General features: G+C 41.8%; 1 protein-coding gene and 1 long non-coding RNA gene across 8 annotated transcripts in view; one reads left to right on the top strand and one right to left on the bottom strand.

Annotated features, from left to right (window-relative positions):
* The window catches only part of LOC123791384 (uncharacterized), a 31,545-nt gene extending 29,015 nt beyond the window's left edge, over window positions 1–2,530 (top strand). The window contains exon 3 of one of the 2 annotated variants that reach the window (XR_006779369.2): window positions 518–2,530. This is a non-coding gene — a long non-coding RNA (uncharacterized LOC123791384). The remainder of the gene's footprint in view (window positions 1–517) is intronic. The other variant, XR_006779368.2, reaches the window with a different exon arrangement.
* The window catches only part of SDCCAG8 (SHH signaling and ciliogenesis regulator SDCCAG8), a 226,102-nt gene that overhangs the window by 98,078 nt on the left and 109,326 nt on the right, over window positions 1–18,698 (bottom strand). For 5 of the 6 annotated variants that reach the window (XM_045796100.2, XM_045796075.2, XM_045796092.2 and 2 more), the window contains one exon: window positions 17,356–17,498. In XM_045796100.2, the coding sequence (XP_045652056.2) occupies window positions 17,356–17,498 (143 nt within the window). Of the gene's footprint in view, window positions 1–11,042; window positions 16,152–17,355; window positions 17,499–18,698 lie in introns of those variants that run through there. The other variant, XM_045796119.2, reaches the window with a different exon arrangement.

An 18,698-nucleotide genomic window follows, 5' to 3' on the forward strand; every position in this document is an offset into this window, starting at 1 on the left:
TTATGTAAGATTTCAGGTCAATATCTATTAAATGAAAACTTCTTAACAAGTGGGGGGAAAGAGGCACATTTTGGAGCTGGTTGTAAATACAGGTGATCAACTTCCTTTTTTAGAAGAAATCATTTACTCGTTGTCCTCTGAATATGCAGTTGTGTATACCTTCACCCAGTCTTAAAAAGAAATGACCAAGAGCACACGGCTCTCCGTGAACAACACAGGCGTGAATAAGCGTCTTCTGTAACTGCTAATCAAATTGCAGGTCTCTCTTTTCACTGACAAAAGCAAGCCATGGATCATAGATGTGCTCTCTAAAATCAGAATGTTCTGAACACCCGCCCTAATCCAACGTAAGCTATCTGATCCAGGCTGCTCTGAGACGGGGAACGTTAATGTGTTGCTCACTGGGTACACCCTGGGTATTTATAATCTTTGTGAAAAGTGTGCAGAAACTCTGGTGGGTAAATGACTAGATCTTTAACATCCCAAAATAATCGTGCATTTTCATCATTTCTCTTAGGGATGACTTCACAACAGCTCCTCTTCAAGTGGCAGCTCATTCTCAGTCACGTAACGTCGGAAAATTTCCAGGATGGCCGTGGTGGACGAGGGCCCACATACGTGGCTTGGGTGATGTGACCAGGGAGATGCTTAGCAAGGATGTGTTTGGTTGGCGGAAAGTTTAATTGTAATGGGTCTGAGAAAACAAGAAAATCCTCCCTTCGTTGCCCCACTGGATACTGTTCCTATTGTAAATGCCTCTTGAGTTTGCAGGTGTCCGCCTGAGGGCAGGTCACAGAAAGTCAGTGAAAATCAGGGCACCCTCAGCAACAGAAATTAACCTGCAGATCAGGCAGGCAAGTATATGTTTCAGAGAGCATTAATCTTCCTGGGACAATCAAACTGGACTTCACGAAATGAACATAGACTCAAAACAACAAAAGCAACCAACATGGGTTCCAACATTGCAAATTTCTTAGATATTACAGATGTCACCCAACAGTGCGTGCATTTGCTTCCCATATGTGAACAAAACTGAGGCATCGCGAGATAAATTTGAATGGAATGTTAACCTTCACTTTAAATTTTTTTTTCTTTTCCTAGCTGACGACACAATTTTAGTATTATCACAACGGAGCTTCTGGCTGGAAAAAAATTAAATTAATGGATGGATAAAAAAAGCTTAGAAACTTAAAAAAAAATAAACAACTTTCAAATATCTATACTTGATGGTGTCAAGAGCCAAGATGAATGTATTTCAATTGCAACTTCCAAACTAAACTCACAAATTACTACCATTATGCTAAGTGTTAGCTACCCCACTGTGCAGTTTTGCTTTGTGAATTTTTACCTTCCTCTATGAACACTTTTAGCCACTGATCGCACAGCCTTTCAATGTTTTCTGCCTTTTCCTTTAAATAAACTGGCTCCGGCTCCTTCCATCTGGCTCCCCTTCCGTCAGCAGCCCCGCACCTGTTCGCACCTCCTCTCCTGTTGGATTCCACTGAACGTCTCCTCCGCTGCCAGGGCTATTCTGGCACTCGCAACCTTTCTGTCATTCAATCCATCTGTCAGAAGTGAACTTTGTTTACCGCAAGCTTCTGCTTTCTTCTTCAAGAAGCAGAGCCCCTCAAGGTCATTGTCAAATGAACTGTCGGCATGGATTTAAATCCTCTCCTGCTAACCAGCAGAAGATGAAGTTCTGTTGTGTAATGTACTTGTGAAAATTACTCTTGGGTTCGGGAAGACAATAATTTGGAGTCAAAGTAGTAAGACATGGTATTTTAATGATCATTTGTAAAACCAGACAGCTGATATGTATTTCCTTCATGTGTGTCTGCACTTCTTATTATATCAAGTATGAACTATATGTATAAGAAGCAAAATAAAAGTTTTTAGTGAAATCAAAATATCATAAACAAGTTTACACTATGTAAAAATTGTTTCGTACTATACAGCATTAACTTGAGGAATAAATATTTTCACTAATGAATTAGCCAAGGGAAAGAGTATTCCAATTAAGAAATTTTACAGTGAAATGCTTAAAATGTACAAATATGTACCATTTCAATTATAAGCTACATATTAACACACAGCTCCACTACTGCTTTGAAAGACTGAACCCATAATACACAAATTGAGGATATTTTAAATTTCATCATTTAAAAAATAAACAGTTCTGCTTCAATAATATTCAAATATATGTCATCCAACAAGCTCACCATCATCTAGCTAGAAAGAGAAGTTGTACCAATAGGCCAGATCTGTGAAAAAAATTAACTCATAAAAATTAGGTGAAAATTATACTCTCAAGTGAATTTATTCTGTGTCATCCACTGCTATCAAGTATCTGTTCTCCCTTCATAAATCAGACATGAAATCACTTTATGTTGAATTATTTCAAAGCATTTCAGACAACTGTATTCTCTAGGAAAAAGGCAAGCCAATGACTCGATTCAGTTTTCTTATAAGAAAAAGGGAGATCACTTTTTTAGGAGGGAAGAGATGACATGGATTTTAACCAAACCACTGTTACAAATAAATGAGAAGCTAAATGTGAACCGAAGTGCTCCTTCATCCAGAACGCTTCTTTTACATTTGGAAGAATTACCCCCAGGTTTTGTCCCTATTGCATATGCTTTTATTAAGCACAATTAATCAAGCCAGGAAAATTTTCTAAACCCTTGGTAGAAAAGGCAAAAATTAAAGCTTTTTTCATGGACATAAAATTGAAGGCAGGTTTTATCAATAAAAGCAGCCTCAAAACATGCAACTTAAAATTTGAATATTAAGGGTTTGATTGGTTAAATATTTATAATTTACCAAAAAAAAAAAAAAGGCTTTTTCGGAACAATTCTTCAGATGTGTTAAAGAAAATTATTGTGATGCTAAATATCAAAGCAGAAACAAAACCCGACAAAGACAGCTTCAAATCCAAGGGCAGAGACATTCTTTCTGAGCTCGAATTTCAATTCTATTCCTCATCTCCAAAATCCTCTATGTCCTATAAATCATTCTTATGTAATATAGATCACGTAATTGAAGGTGTGGCTTTTGAACAAGAAATATGAATTCTAAGAGGTGTTTCCTCTTCCAGCTTTCCAAAACATGATTTCTAAATCATTTCTTTTTATGTGGAGAACATTTCAGAGCTAGTACCTAATTTACCCAGCAAGTTTATTATTTTTCCGGGTATTTTTTTCCCCCATTCAGTGTAATCTGTGCCTGACGGTACTTGGGTTACCTGGATGCCTGCTTCTGTACAGGGTGGGAAGGGTCCTGGTAATCTGATCACTCCCGTGGTCTGATTTGCTACGTAAAAGAAGGAAGTATTAGCAAAATGCTAGTTTCACAGGGGCTGCTTAAGTCACCGTGAAGGAAGCTGCATCCTTAGCAAACTGTGTTTCAGAAACCCACTAGCAGGTTTGTTTTAGAAAACGTATATGACAAGAACGTAAACAAATGAAAAGCCACTCAGTTGAACAGCACTTACACTCACACACGGATGCATGAGTGTGCACACACATCCACTTTTCCCCTCCGAAAGTACGTAAGAAAACGAACAGGGGAAATCGCATCCCGATGGCTCTTTCAAATGGACCGATTTAAGGAATTCACAGAATCCTGTTAACAGTTGTCTGCCTCAGGTGTAAGATGCTTGTTTTATCTTTGAAACAGAAAAACTAGGAAAAAGTTTTAGATACTTCGATACTAGCACCTGAAAGACAAATTTCACAGCAAAAATAAAGCGGCATAGAAGCAATGTTGCCAGGTTTACTAGAGAACAGTGAAGCCGTTTCTAAGGGCCCTGGTAGGTGAGGACCAAGAGCTGATGTCATTCACATTCGTTCATACCAGTTTTCCCGAAGCAGCATATGGAAGTAGGCTGGAAGGTAAAAATATTTCAGCTCCTTAATAGAGAACTGACCTTCCTTAATTTGTCTACATTCTGAATGAGACTAACAGTTTTGCTTTTCTAAGAATTGAAAATGATGAGAATACAGTGATTTTTCTCTGGTGCATGGATTTTTTCTGTCTATCTCTCCATGCAGCCTTTTAACAACAGAGGGTACTCCTTCCACCCCCTTCCTCGATTACCTTAAGGCAAGACCTTCTTTCAGATGTGAAAATATTTGCAGGACTGCAGGACAAAGAACTGAGACATTTTCACAGAGTTGAGCAAGGGGGAGAAGACAAATTGGCGAGATGCTGTTAAGAGTAAGGAGAGACTAAATGACAACTTTAAATCTGCCACAATCATTTACTAATGTGCTGCTATATCAAATAAGTCTAATTTTTTTGACAGCACCAAATTAGATTTATTGCAGAAACTGCTGCATAAATAGCATATGGCTATGTTATACCACCTATTTCAAATCCTGGTAATGTTTCCCCCTCCCCCTCCAAAATGAATAAATTGAGCCAAGCTACAAAGCTTCTGCAAAAAAAAAAAAAAAAAAAAAAAAAGAAAGAAAAGAAAAAAAAGAGAGAGAGAAATAGACTAGTTCAAAAACAGATGTAGGAGATCTGGATTTCTTTGTTAAAGTAATAGTTTGAGCATGAATGTCCCAACTCTATATTTAAAAAACATGATTCCTTAATGAGTTATTAAATTTAATAGATCATTTTCTCTTTCATTTCCTCCAGAAGGACTTAATCTTATTTTTGTTTTAAGGTTTGGGGCTCTGAATTATGCTTGGCTTTTGATGTTCCATCACAGTTTCAGGGGAGAGAAAAGAAGGTCAAGTGGCTCTGAATCAACGTGGCTCCAATTAGGTTCGGGGAAATTATTAAGCATAAATGCGCGTCTCGTCTGTGGGTTTGGGTGTTCATTCGTTAAAGACATATGTGGCAGAAATCATATCAGAAAGTCTCTTCTAATTTTAACTCCAGCCTTGATACCAGAAACTCTCTGATGCATAAAATATAGAAAGTGATCATTGTACGTGCTGGCCCGTACACATTAGGACGGCAGAGCCCCCCGCGCCCCCACCCCCTACCCCCAACAGCAAAAATCAAAGTTCCACGGTAGCCGGGACCGAACACTCACGCCACACATTTCGAGATGGGCAGTTCTTCCTTCCTGAGTCTCTACCCCGATGCCCCCCCCCACCCCCCACCAACTGTGCTACAATTCAACTCAAATTTTTCTTTTGGAACAAAAGTTTCCGTTCTTCCGTAGATGGGAAAGACATTGCAAGGTCTTATCTCAGACCAATGGGCACACCACTGCAAACATCATGGCACTCGGCTACCCCGCAGACTCCCTCTCTGTGGTCAGTCTTCCCAGCTGCCCTATCTGTTACTGTCTGATTAGTTCTGCTAAGGAGCCCCTCCCCTGCCAGCTTTCGGTGCCATCTGTTCGACACAAGATGGCTGCCGCCCAGCAACCTCACACTGCCCTCCTACCTGGCACCCGGCTACCGTCCTTACCCCAAAGTGCTAACACAGGTTCTCACTGCTGGCAGAGTCAGGATTTCATTACTACTACTTTGACAAGTGCAGGGTTGTTTGTAATTTCTCTTTTATCCTGATTTTGATTGTACAACCGCCTCCCACTGCTTCAGTTTTGTTGCTCACAGATTTTACTCCCCACATTAGTCTCCCTCTGGCATGTTACTGCATCTGTTCCCTTTTTTATTATTAATTTTCAAATTCCCACCATTTTTGACAAAAAGGAGGTAATCTACACTCTGTTTCTGCCCATTTCATTTTCTTTAATTTGGAAGATAAGTATGAAAGCATGCCAAAGAAGTTAATTCTCCGTTAACAGTTTATTTTCTGGCATCCCTACGCCTTTGTATATGAAAAACAGAGACGAATAAATGTTGAATCACAACAACAGAGTCGCAGCCATTCCTGAATTTAATGAAAAGCAAACATACGAAACAGCATCTCAAAAGTTTATTAGTTACAGGAGTTGTCTCATGCTGTCACCCTTTCTTCCGCTTTTTAACAGATAAGCCTTTGTGCAGATCAACCCAAGCGCAGGATCCGAATGTGGGCGCCCCTTACGGTTCTGACGCGGCTCTGTTTTCACCGTGGATGAATGTTACCTAATTCCTTAACACAATTATCATCTTTCCTCACGCCAACACTGTTGACTCATTCAGTAGTGCCTGATCCCGAATAAAGGCCTGATTTCAGACACAGGGAAGAATCCAGAGCTGCCCTCCGAGCAACAAGGCAGAGCTCAGAGAGCCCCCAGGTCGCAGAGCTGCCTCCGTTATTCCTCTCTGACAAACGGCTGATATCAGGAGGGGCAAGGGGGTTTTGCTCCGCAGACAAAGGGGCCATGTGAGAGTTAGAAAATGGGAGGTCATCTATCTAAGCATGTCCTCTCTTGGTGCCCCTGATCTGTCACCACCTCCGCCTTGCCAAACAGGACTTGAGTACCTTGATCTTGCCTCAATTGCCCCGAAGTTTTCTAGCTTGAGCAAAGCACTGGGACTGCTGGTGAACCGAATTTACACGAAGTCTTATTAGCAGCGTCACCCCTGAGCACATGAGTAACACCGCAGATTTACAGAAGCCTGAATGAATCTCAGGGACTTTCCTACTCACATCCTCACAAAATTACAGTGAGGATCTGTAGGAAATAAAGTGCCGTAGGAGACTTTTCCCAAGGTGACAGAAGGTCCTCAGAAACAGAACCAGGACTGGTGTCAAAATCAAGCTATGCCCAGCCTGGCGACCTACCCTTCAGCTACCGGAAAACCAGCAAACCTCGAACCTACTGAAACCCACTTTTAATGCCTCGTCTCAAACGCCCCCTCACCTCCGCCCCTTGCACATACTCCAAGAGTGACTTCTTACTCTATTTTATATACTGCTTTTGTTGGTATAGCTACATTTAGAATAATTACGCTCTCAACACGGGGTGGATTCTTTTGATAAAGGGATCCCTTCGTACTCCGCCTGGCTCTCCCCCCACCCACTCTGGTCAGGGCAGGAGATGCTCGGCCCTCCCTCAGGTGACCAGTGCCTGCTGCGGAGAGGTCACACAGAGCCCAGGTGGAGCAGTCTTCCCCTCAGCTGGACATCAGCGTCACAGGCTGCTTCCAAATGTTCCCTGACCCATTTGGTGCCCTGAGTTCCTGAATTCAAGGAACTGTACTGCCTGCTAAGGCGACCTAACAGAGTAGTAGCTTAATAAGAAATGTGTTTACTTGCATTGGGCCCTGGTCCCCCATGAGCCATGGCCCCTAGGAGGTCACTGAGGAGACTGGATATTCTCCAACCCTCTCCTCTCTCGGGATCCTAAAAGTGAGCTTTGATTCCAACACTGAACATCAATGAGTCACTGTATAATCTACTTGTGGGTATCAGGGAAACATTAAATAACAAGTGAGTCATGCCCAATAATCGGCCTTCCAATGAGGAAGAAGTGTTTAAGAAGAAATTAAACAAGTTTTGTTTTTTTTTAATTTACCTTAAATTAATATCAGCGATTAGAGCTTTCTTTTAGAGAAATACTCTTACTTGGGGCTACTGAAACCACAGTTCTGGGTTTTCTCTTTTCCTCCTTCTGTTTGCATTGAACTTGATGTTCATTGTTGTCGAGTCGGGCAAGCGCTGTGGGCAATCCTTTCTCGGTTTCCTCTGGGCTTCTTCAGAAAATGAGTTGGCTGCCACCACCGCCATGCTCCAGGCTGTGGGCCTGTGCGGCAGGGGAGAGGAGACATCCCCGGTGTCGATTTTCATTGCACGCACATTTGGGCTTCACAGAACTGAGAGGAGCGAGCCAGGGAAAGTTAGGCAGAACCCACCCGCAGAGACACATTCTCTGGCAGCCTGCGACTCTAACCTCTCCCGCCCCGGGGCCGCACGGAGACCAGGGTTCCTAGCCCATCAAACAGGTGGAGCGGAGGGCGCTCAGGCGACCCGGCAGCCACCAGAACAAAATGAAAAGCCTTTGCCTTCCTGGCTCTCCGACAGCCTGTTCTCTCGAGGACCGGGTGGGGGAAGGAAAAGAGGACGCAATTTAAAACAGTACCAAGGCCATCTATTTCAAGACTTGAAGATGTTGGTTGCACATATATCCATTTAAAAGTATTTTTGACACGTTCTCTGCCTAATTTATTCATGAAAGGAGTACAAGAAAAAAATAAGCTTAACTTTTAAATGGAAACTTGAGGCTAAAAATTCTTCAATAAAACTCAGGAGGGGGAAAAAAAAATAAAGTTCACCAAGGAATAGCAAGATTACATGTCAAGGCTAGAGTCCCCTTTCCAAACGAAGAGAGATTGGAAGCTTGGTTTTTTGACCTAAGCCAGTTGTTACCTGAAAATGAGGGCATGTCCTTCTTAATTTGCCCCTAAGAATAAAGAGCAGAGGCAAAGTTAGGCAATGTGCGTGGAGAATCTGTTAGACGTAGCCTGACGCCAGAGACCTGCTTCCTGGCCTCTGAACTGAGATTCTGCAATGCAAAGGGTATTTCTACTTAGCTCTGAAATACGGGTTTGCATGTGTTTGTGAACAGGAGCTGAGGAGCACGGGCTCTGGAGGCTGATGGACCTGGTTCAAAGCCTGCCTTCTTCTGCTCGGCACCCTCCCTCCTTCCCGGCTGCCTGGTTTCAGGCCTCAGCTTCCCCGGGCTTGCTGTAAGGACTGAGAAGGCAGGGCATTCGACCTTCTTGTGTACGAGCTGATTTTCTTAAAATTTTCTTTGCAAAGCGTGAGTTTGTAAAATGGAATAATGATGAATTACTAGAAAATTTTTTTAGTTTTAAAAGATACAAAAAAAAGAAAGAGAGAGAGAGGGAGGGAGGGAGGGAAGGAAGGAAGGAAAGAAGAAAGAAAGAAAGAAAGAAAGAAAGAAAGAAAGAAAGAAAGAAAGAAAGAAAGAAAGAAAGAAAGAAGAAGAAAGAAAGAAAGAAAGAAAGAAAGAAAGAAAGAAAGAAGAAAGAAAGAAAGAAAGAAAGAAAAAAGAAAGGAGGGAGGAAGAAAGGAAAAGAAAAGAGAAAGAGAGGGAGGGAAAGAAGGAAGGAAGGAAGGAAGGAAGGAAGGAAGGAAGGAAGGAAGGAAGGAAGGAAGGAAGGAAGGACCCACTGATCATGCACTTGGTTGGATAATGCACAATTTAGAATGAAAGTTTCCGAACACTCAATTTTGGTATTTATCACAGACTCATACTTAACAGCCCATCCAGGCCACATTCCTGTGGCATTGCTGCTGGGAATCAGGCACAGTGCTTGGCCAGTGCCAGGGGCTCATTTATGCATCCTTGATACACCTCTCTTTTTGCGCTCTGAGAGTTCTCTAAATAAAAGCAGAAAGCGACCCCGTGAAGAACTAACCCTGCCTCCTTGGCCTTATCACATGTTGACAATGGAGACCATCACCCACAAACCGACATGAACAGAGATGTACTCTTCTTTCCCCTTTGCACTTCGTTCCTCAAAGGAAAACTCAGGGATTATATTTTTAAAAAGACAATAGAAGGGGACACCTGTGATTTCCCCAGGGCCTCTGACCCCCTTTCCCCTAGTGAGCGCACTTCCCCTTGCTCAGTGCACCTCCCCTCCCTCGCTCCAGTGCCCCTGCCAGCGTGGGCAGCCAAGGGGTGCCTGTGCGATCTGAAGTGGGGGAGCCAGGAAGTCACATTCTTACAGTCTTAGATCAAGGACATCTCCTTTACCTTCAGTTCAGACTGAAGGAGGTGACTCCATGGAGAACCTGAAGGAATGAGCCAACACTGAGACAGAAGTCAAGCCCTGGGATGGACAGAAATGGACGGCACAGTGGGGTGGCCCCGCATGCCTGCTCCGGGAAAGCCTGACCCAGCTGCGTCTGGATTTTACGTGGTCTGGTTATTGGGCTAATCAGTTCCCCCTTTCTGGGTTTCTGTTACCTCAACCCGAGTCCTGACTCCTCCTGGTAACCAGAGAGGTCGAACAACTCCATTCAACAAAGCATTTGCAGTCCTTACTATGCAGAAGCTAAACGCTCTGCAATGCTGTGCAAGAAAGACTTCATCACTCTCCCCGAGTCCATCACCACCCTAACTTACAAGCCGGTGTTATGCCCTTTCTCACTTTCAAAAAGATACAAATACTGCTGTTCAAGTTATTATCTCTCCAGGTCAGAGGGCAGACCTTCCCGTTTGGATCGCAAGAGCAGGGAAGAGCAGAGCACCCACTTTTACAGCGCTCGCTGAGATGCCGGCTCTGAGAAATTCCTTGAAGTACCTATCACTGAAAGCATCGTTTATGGCAGAGAGAAAGTGCACATCTGAGAGGCAGTGCTGCTGAAGTAAGGCTGGAGCCTGCAGGTTTCATGGCAGGTTGGTCTCCCTTCTGTTTTGTACTGAGTGCCACTCCGAGTTCTCAGTTCTCTCGAAAGTACACAGAAGGCTCCTGCGGTAATGCCCCTCCAGACCGGACCTGAGAAGAAGATGCAGGAGTCCAACAAATATGCTCCCATACAGGTGCCGCAGGTACGGAGCAGTGTTTGCCTCAATCAACAGTCGACGACGGTCAGATAAACACTCCGAAATGGGCTGTTTTAACACGTTGCATCATAAAGTAATCTACCCACATGGATGTAAGTGGTCATCTCGTGAGAGCGATTAAAATCCGGTAGCTCTTTAAAAATGTCTGGACATGTCAAAAACAAGTATGCAAAGGGATTTCCACCTTCTCGGGTAAAAAGGAAGCGAAGAAGGCAAAGGAGAATGACAGTTGTATGATAATATGTTAAATGACTAAAGCAACTGCCCCCAAAACACTGTTTCGTAAGAAAAACCCAGGCCAGGACGAAAACACACTGACATGTACTTACATCAGCGTACGCAGGGGCAGCTGACACTTATTTTTATTATAAATTTATGCTACTGACTCCTCCAGTTGTATTTTCAGGAACAACTGCATTAACCATTCTGGTAGGAATTTACACAGAGCTGCAGCGTGGTGGATAATGGCAGAGGCGCGGTGGGCAAACCACTGGGGTTGAACACCTGCTTCCAGAACATGGCAGCTGTGTGACCTTAAGTGGATCCTTTTACTTCTCTGTGCCTTGGTTCCCTCAGCTGTAAAACAGGGGAAGATAACAGTCTGTACCTTCTAGAGCTCTGGGTGGGGGTGGGGGGCACTAAATGAGAAGCACAGAGCTCAGGTCCTGGAATACAGAGGGCTTGGGTGAGTGTTGGCCATGGCCCTTAGCCACAATCTCTGTCCTTAGTTTTTAAGTTACTGCACGCAGCATGGCACCAGGCAGACCTTAAGACGGCTGTATTCTTAATCTCAGAGACTGACGCTCTTAGATCTTTCAAAGACAGGTTGTGTGTGTTTAATTTACTCTCAAGTCTACAGGTACACGCCACCAATGCCATTGTCTCCCCTACAGAGAATGACTTTCCCATTTCCCTGCTTCCACATGCCTCTGAGATCAGTAAGAGGCTATCTGTCCCTCTGTCCCTGTAATACTTTATCTGGAATCTCTCTTCTGGATCTTTTCTTTTATCTTACTAGCTCTTTGTGTATCTTCTTTTCTTCCCTACCAGCCTGTAAGTTTCTATCAGAGGGGCCACTTTTTAATTATAGACAATGCTAATTTGGAATTCTGGGGGGGGAGGGTTAAGGGAGCATATTTAAGTGAGAGCATGGTATATTTTACCCACCCTACTTGAATTGTTAGAGTGACTATCATTAGATTCTCCTATACTGAAATATGTGTGTGCATACAAAGTTAAAAATGAGAAAAGCTATTTCTGTCTTATCTCCGCCTTACACTTTTTATCCTGATATATTTGAAAAAAAAAATATATATATATATATATTTGTTTATTAAGACTGGGCTTTGGGAGTGCCTGGTTCGCGCAGTCGGTTAAGTGTCTGCCTTTGGCTCAGGTCATGAACTCAGGGTCCTGGGACTGAGCCCCACGTCGGGCTCCCTGCTCAGCGGGGAGCCTGCTTCTCCCTCTCCCCATCCCCTGTTCATGCTCTCTCTCACTATTTCTCTCTCTCTCAAATGAACAAATAAAATCTTAAAAAAAAAAAACTGGGCTTTGAAAGAAGAGTCATAAACTTGCAATACTTTGGCCATCCCTATAATGACTTACTGAGCTCCAGTTCTTTGCAAAGGCCTGAGACAGATGCTCTGAGACATAGAACATTAATAAGACCTCTCACTCCTTATTTGAAGAATAACACATTCCAGAAGGGAAGAAAAGCAAGTATACAAAACCCTTCAGAGTATTAACTCATTTTTCTCAGATTTCCATAGTCCCTCTTTTGAGGAATTCACTCAGGATGTAGAGTCTTCAGCTTTGAGTGGGAAGGAGGATTCAGAGGGAGACATGTTTCCCTGTGGCGCCGGGGCCGTCCAGGAGGGCTACAGTGGAAAAAAATCAGGATTTCAGGGAGGCCTGGAAAAGGAGGTAAGACTATCATAGGGCTAGAGAAGGTCAAAGGGGTATTCTAGGTGTAGAGAATAACAAAAGGGAGAAAAGCCCCAAACAGCAATTTGGCTTGTGACGTGAGCTCGTGAGAATGATGATAAAACTGCAAGGCTGGGACCCTGTCCCGGAACATTCCCTGCAAGTGGTCTGGACCTTTTGTAATAGCATGACGCCAGGGAAGGTTTCAGGAACAGGTAACACAGTCAAGGCAGTGCTTACGAGTATTCAATTGGCAGTGCCTGGTAAAAAACACTGGAAGGGTCCATGACCCTTGCAAGAGGTTAGTAGAGCCTAAGTTAGGAATGCAAATGGTAGGTCTGAAGGCCATCTCCACAAAATCTCTTTGAAGTTCAAACTAAGAAAACATCTTAAAAAAAAAAAAAAGATTGATTTATTTGTTTATTTAAGAGAGAGGGGGTCGGGGAGGGGCAGAGGAAGAAGGAGAGAGAATCTCAAGCAGACTCCCAGCTGAGCACACAGCTCGACATGGAGCTCGATCTCAGGACCCTGAGATCATGACCTGAGCCAAAATCAAGAGTTGGACGCTCAACCAACTGAGCCACCCAGAGGCCCCCTAAGAAAATATCTTAAACAAAGAATTCTCCCGGCAAATTAAATGCCTAACATCAGGAAACGGGCACTTCATCATGGGATGTCTTCAATCATCATTAGGATCATTGACGATCAGAGCTAGAAGGAAACTTAGAAATCAGATTGTAGCCTCATTTTACAGGTAAGCAAGCAGGTTCAAAGCATTAAGTGACGTGTCAAAAGTTGCAAAGATGGGGAATGCCCAGGAGAAGATTCTAAAACTTGGCTTTCCCCACACCCGGAGGCCTGGGAACTCCCCTAAGAAAAACATGTGGCTTTGTTATATCATTCCATATTCTTTCCTTAGGCACTGAAACCCCTTTGGTCTCTGGCTGGTGGCTCTCCCCCCTCCTACTCTAAGAACATGGTCTTCTCATGCTTGCACCCATTTCCTTGGCTACAACTGGTAGCTTTATGTAAAAGCATCCAGTGAAGAGCCTCAGGTCTTGACCTTTCTCCTCACACAGCACCTACACAGCATATCTCCACCTGAGTCCCAAAACACAGTGTATTATTTACCCGTGTTACTCCTTTTAAGTCCCTACTGGAATTAATGGTTCATCCAGTTAATGTGGACTAGAAACGCTGGAGTCACCTATACTTCTGGCCTTTCTCATTTGCTACCCTAAATGCCTCTTAAAGATGCTATTTCCCTTCCATTTTACTGGCAAAGCCACAGCCCAGGACTTCATTACTACCCCCTGGACTGGGGCTTATATTCTAATCAGGGACGCTGTCAATCATCTCTTCCTCAGGCAATCTGTCTTCAATTACCCTTCGTTTACCTTCTTTAAATATATATTTGAACCCCTTAAAGTTTAAGCTCTCTTGACTTCTTACTTAAATTACACAGCCTCCTAACTGAGAGGTTGGTAAATTATTTCTGTAAAGGGCCACATGATAAATATTTGAAGGCTTTGAGGACCTTACTCAATTCTGCCACGATAGCCCCAATACGCGATGCATAAAAGATAATCATGGCTGTGTCCAATAAAACTTTATTTACGGGTATATAACTTTTATGTGTCACAAGACATTATTTTTCTTTTGTTTTTTTTTTTCCCAGCTATTTAAAAAATATAAAAACCGTTTTTAGCTCATGGACAAAAAGAGACAACGGGCCATATTTATAGGCTGTAGTTGCTGACTCTGCCCTAACTGGTCGTCCTGTGTCCTACATCAGCTCTCCAAGTTTACTCTCCACACTGCTGAGTCAGAATACCAACCCAAAGACGTGATCATGTTGACAGCCTTGCTTAAAATATATCAAGAGTAACCCAAGGCTCTCGGAATGGCCTCAGTTCCAGAACATGGACCACAAGGCCTTTCCTCTGGTCCCTGTTTGCCTTTTCCAGGCGTATCCCCTGCCAAACACCTACCCTGATTGTAGAGTTTATGTTCCGTCCCATCTTTATTATGTCTCTGCATATATTGCTCCATGCACCCGGGGTACCCAGCCCACCTTCTTCCACTTTGAGAATTGCTATTTAAGAGCTCATTAGTCAAAACAGCTACCAAACATCTCCTCCTCCAGAAAGGTTTGCCCATCACCTTCACCTCCAATGCACAGTGAGCCAATTCTCCTTCCTATGTGCTCCCGTGGTAACTTTATTTCTATTACTGCAGTATTCTCACACTTGATTACAACTGCATACCTAGAGCTGGCTCAGTAGCAGGGTGTGAGCAGCCTAAGGGGAAGAATGGAATCTGATTTTTTTTCTCCCTACCCAAGACCAAGAAATGTCCGTGAAAGATAGTAGGTGCTCAATAAATATTTGTTGAATGGGTGAATGTTATACTGGGTCTTCCAATAAATGTTGAATTTCTATTTTCCATTTTTTCAAGTAATCCCAATGCCCACACGTGGGGCTCGAACTTACAACCCCGAGATCAAGAATCACATGCTTCACTGACTGAGCAAACCGGGCACCCCTTATTTTCCATTTTTAAGTCTAACTAGACAATAAAGGGAAATAACAGACAAGTGATAGCTTATTTTTCTTTCAGACTGCTCTACAGGTCAATACTCCAGTTTTTAAATTTTCTTTGCCCTGGGAAATCTGCATCCCTATTTCATCATTACTTATAACATGGTTTTTCATATTTGATTTTAAACTTTGTGCAGACTGTGCCATTTGAAATGTTTATGCTAACACTAAGCTACCTGTGTGGGATTTATTTATTTCAGCTGGTCTACACGGGGAAAGAAAGACATAATGTTTCGCAGCCACACACTGGAGTATACTGAATCAATAAAGACTGTCGAGGAAAAGCAAACTCTAAAAAAAACCCAAAAAAAGTATATCAGAAATATTTAGTCCAACAACCAAGACACATTTTCAGTGCAAAAGAGAGCTACACACTGTTCTCTGCATTTTTAATTGTCATCTTGAAATTTATGAATGTGGATTTTATAAAACACGAACACAGACTAACGAAATGTAAAATGCTTACAAAAGAGTATTGCACTTTGAAAATGGGTAATTAAGTTTTATTTTCTGGAAAACTAGTTTTCAATTTTTGTAGACTTACTGTAAATAAAGCTCAACAGAAAAAGCTTTCTATGGAACCAAGCAAAACCGTTTTTCTTAAGAACAAAGGAATTAGTTACCACTAGTCCCTTTTCAGCAGTTGCTGTACCTTAAATATGCTCTATTTGCAAGAAACTGGTCTTGTCAGACAGTACAAACTGAGTCTGCACCGGAACACGCCCTGCAGGGCTCCGACTTCAGAAATTCACTCTCTGAATAAGACAGAACGGCGAAGGGGACAAAACCAGCATTAATATTTACTTACTGAAGCTCAACACGCTGAGACTTTGGAGCTGTCCTAGTTCTGTGGTTTAGTCGCGCTTGGCGCACACATGGTTGTTTCCCAACAGAAGTCTGACGAAGAAAAACTATTAACTATCGTGACGAAGCTACATTTTGAAACTTCTGAGATTAAATAATCTGTAGGAAGTACATTCACATTCCGCTCTCGGTTCTACAAGACAATACCTGAATGAGCACTAAAAGGACTGGTATTACTCTATAGTATTAGGGAATTTCTTCTCATAAAAGTGTTTTATCTCTTGGGATTTTTCCAGATATCACACATGTATAAAGGATTTCTTTTCTTTCTTGCTTTTTTTCCTTTTTCTTTCTTCTCGTTTTCTCTTTCACTGTTTAGAAAGGGAAGTTGGCAAACCATTTGGAATATTATCATAACAAAATGTTTTTAACAAAGTTTGATTTTAACAGAACTAGAGGCATCTTAACACTAACCCAAAACTTTGCGAGGTTCACCAACCTCTAGAATATTTTTTCTCCCAACGCAGGCTGTTCAAGTGGTGCTTTTCTCCATCTGTCATCATACCGTGCTCAGAATTACATTGTCATATTTCATGCAAAAGGGATCAGTCCCCGTTCATAGTTTAAAGTCAACATATTACTATGATTAGAAGGCCAGCGTTTTTCTAATTTATGAACCAAAGCTCATAAACTTACATGTGTATTTAGACAAAGTTCTCTGTAAAAACTGAAAAACCCTAAGAACTGAACAAACCCAAATGCTTGATCTGAAAGATGGAAAATTGTACTAAAACCTGAAGTGAGAAGAAACCACATAGATGGTAACATGAAATAGCTGCAACCCCTGCTTGAATTTTCTCTGTGTCTGTGCATTTGTGTGTATGCATGCGTGTCTGTGTGTCTTTTCCACACAGCAAACTATACAGTGCTTGCTACCCAAAACGTCTCCTTGTCACCTAGGGCTGAGCGACACGTTCCCTAAAGTTGTATGACACTGATAATCACATCGCAGTATCTCGGGACAGAAACCATGTAATTCGAAACCACAAGAGCACGGTTGTAACAACGGTTTGAATGTGAACAGTGTCAATCAATTTCAGCTCTCACTCCTATACCTCCTCAGGACTCAGGCTCCTCATTTTCTCTCAGTTCCGTCTCAGTCTGCATCTGAGGATGCCTTTTACTTTGTCTCATTCACCACTGACAGTATCTGATTCTTTTCCTCACTACATTCCTCAGATCTCTCAGTTCAACATCTCTATTAGACACAGAATTAACAGGAGAGGTAGTGGCGGTGGTAGGAGAAATATGTCATGTTGCTCCTATTGGTAGAGAACCACCTAAATATTTGAGCATTGTCGATGAAAGGTTTTGTAATCTATCAGTAATTCTCTGCCACACTTATCATTCACATGTCTGCGTGTTTTGCTTACCACATCTCCACTTTTCTTAATATGCCTGAAAGCTGTGTGTGAATTGAATGACTAAGACTCACTCTAGCAACTGTTTGGAAGCCGGTAGCAAAAATCAGTGGAATGGAACTGGGGCTCTGGCGTGTAATGGGATTAGGGGTACCTGGTGAGGTGCAGTTGGTGCTCGGATTTGCTCAGCAGCTCTGTCAGTGTCAAGCACTCCTCTCTGGCCCGGGCTGCCTTCTGCTGCTCCTGTTCCAAGTGCTGCTTGCTTTCACTCACTTCTGATCGCAATTTCTCTATTTCCTTAGGTGGAGGGGAGAATGGGGAAAAAGCATCCATATAAACTATATGCACTTGACTTCAGAATTCCCTCATTTTTATGTTTGCCATGAATTTTAATGCGATGAAAAATTATTAGAAAATTTAGGCTAGCTTCCATTTTATGACAAAGGGAATTAACACAGCCAAAAATGCACATTAGTTGAGGTTTTTCAGATCGTAAGAGGAAGTCTAATTTCAGAAATGAAATGATCAAAGGAGAGGAGTCAAAATGGATAATCTGCACTTTCATTCTTAAGACTCCATCCCTTAAAAAAATACGGACTTAAAAATGTCACTACTTTAAAAATATAACATTTTCATTTGTGAGATCAGATCAGATCTATGCAGTGATTTACATCAAATATGTGGCTATTCTGAAAGGTATATTTATGGTTTCATTTGGATGTTTTGAAAGCCAAATTAAAGGGTAAAATAATACATCTTTTAGAAAAATGTGAGATGTAAAAGAAGGCATCATTATGATGTTCAACATTATTTGGGAAAAAATAACTTTAGGAAAAAATACGGCATGAGAACCTTTAAGCCTTTAGAGTACATGAGATTTCTGAGCTAAAATAATATTACACTAAAATGGCACTAAAAAAGGTAACAAAAGCACTCTAAGATTAATAAGTATGAACATCCAAAATATATGAAAATTTATGACAGTTTATTCTTTGGTCTCAGGATGAAATTATCGTACTGAAACTCAAATATTTCAAAGGAAAAATACCTTATATAGAACACAGTTTTAAATAATTTACACAGTAGAAATATTTATCATGGAACATCTATAATTTTTTTTTAAAAAGTGAAAGAGATAAATATTCAGAGTGTTAGAACCAGAAAAACAAATAGAAGGGAAAGTAAAAGGTAGAAACATTTTCAAATTCAACAGAAAGCAAGAAGTAATTTTAATTCACAAAAAAGCAATCTCCTCTTGGAAAACAAAATCACATCTAAGTAAAGTGTTTTAAACTTGGTATTTAAGTACATTTCAAATTCCCTCATGTCATTACTCAATACGCTGAGCACTCTCCAACTACATTTACTACATTGGGCTAGATAAACTAAATGGTTCGGGTTTTTTTAACATTTATCACACTATAAATATTCAGTTTATCCCCATCAAAACTGTATATTACCTATAATTTAATAAAATAACTTATAACGAGTTCTCAA

This window comes from Ursus americanus, chromosome 2 (genome assembly GCF_024610735.1).
Source record: "Ursus americanus isolate L20-20 chromosome 2, mUrsAme1.1.p, whole genome shotgun sequence".
Taxonomy (NCBI): Eukaryota; Metazoa; Chordata; class Mammalia; order Carnivora; family Ursidae; genus Ursus; species Ursus americanus.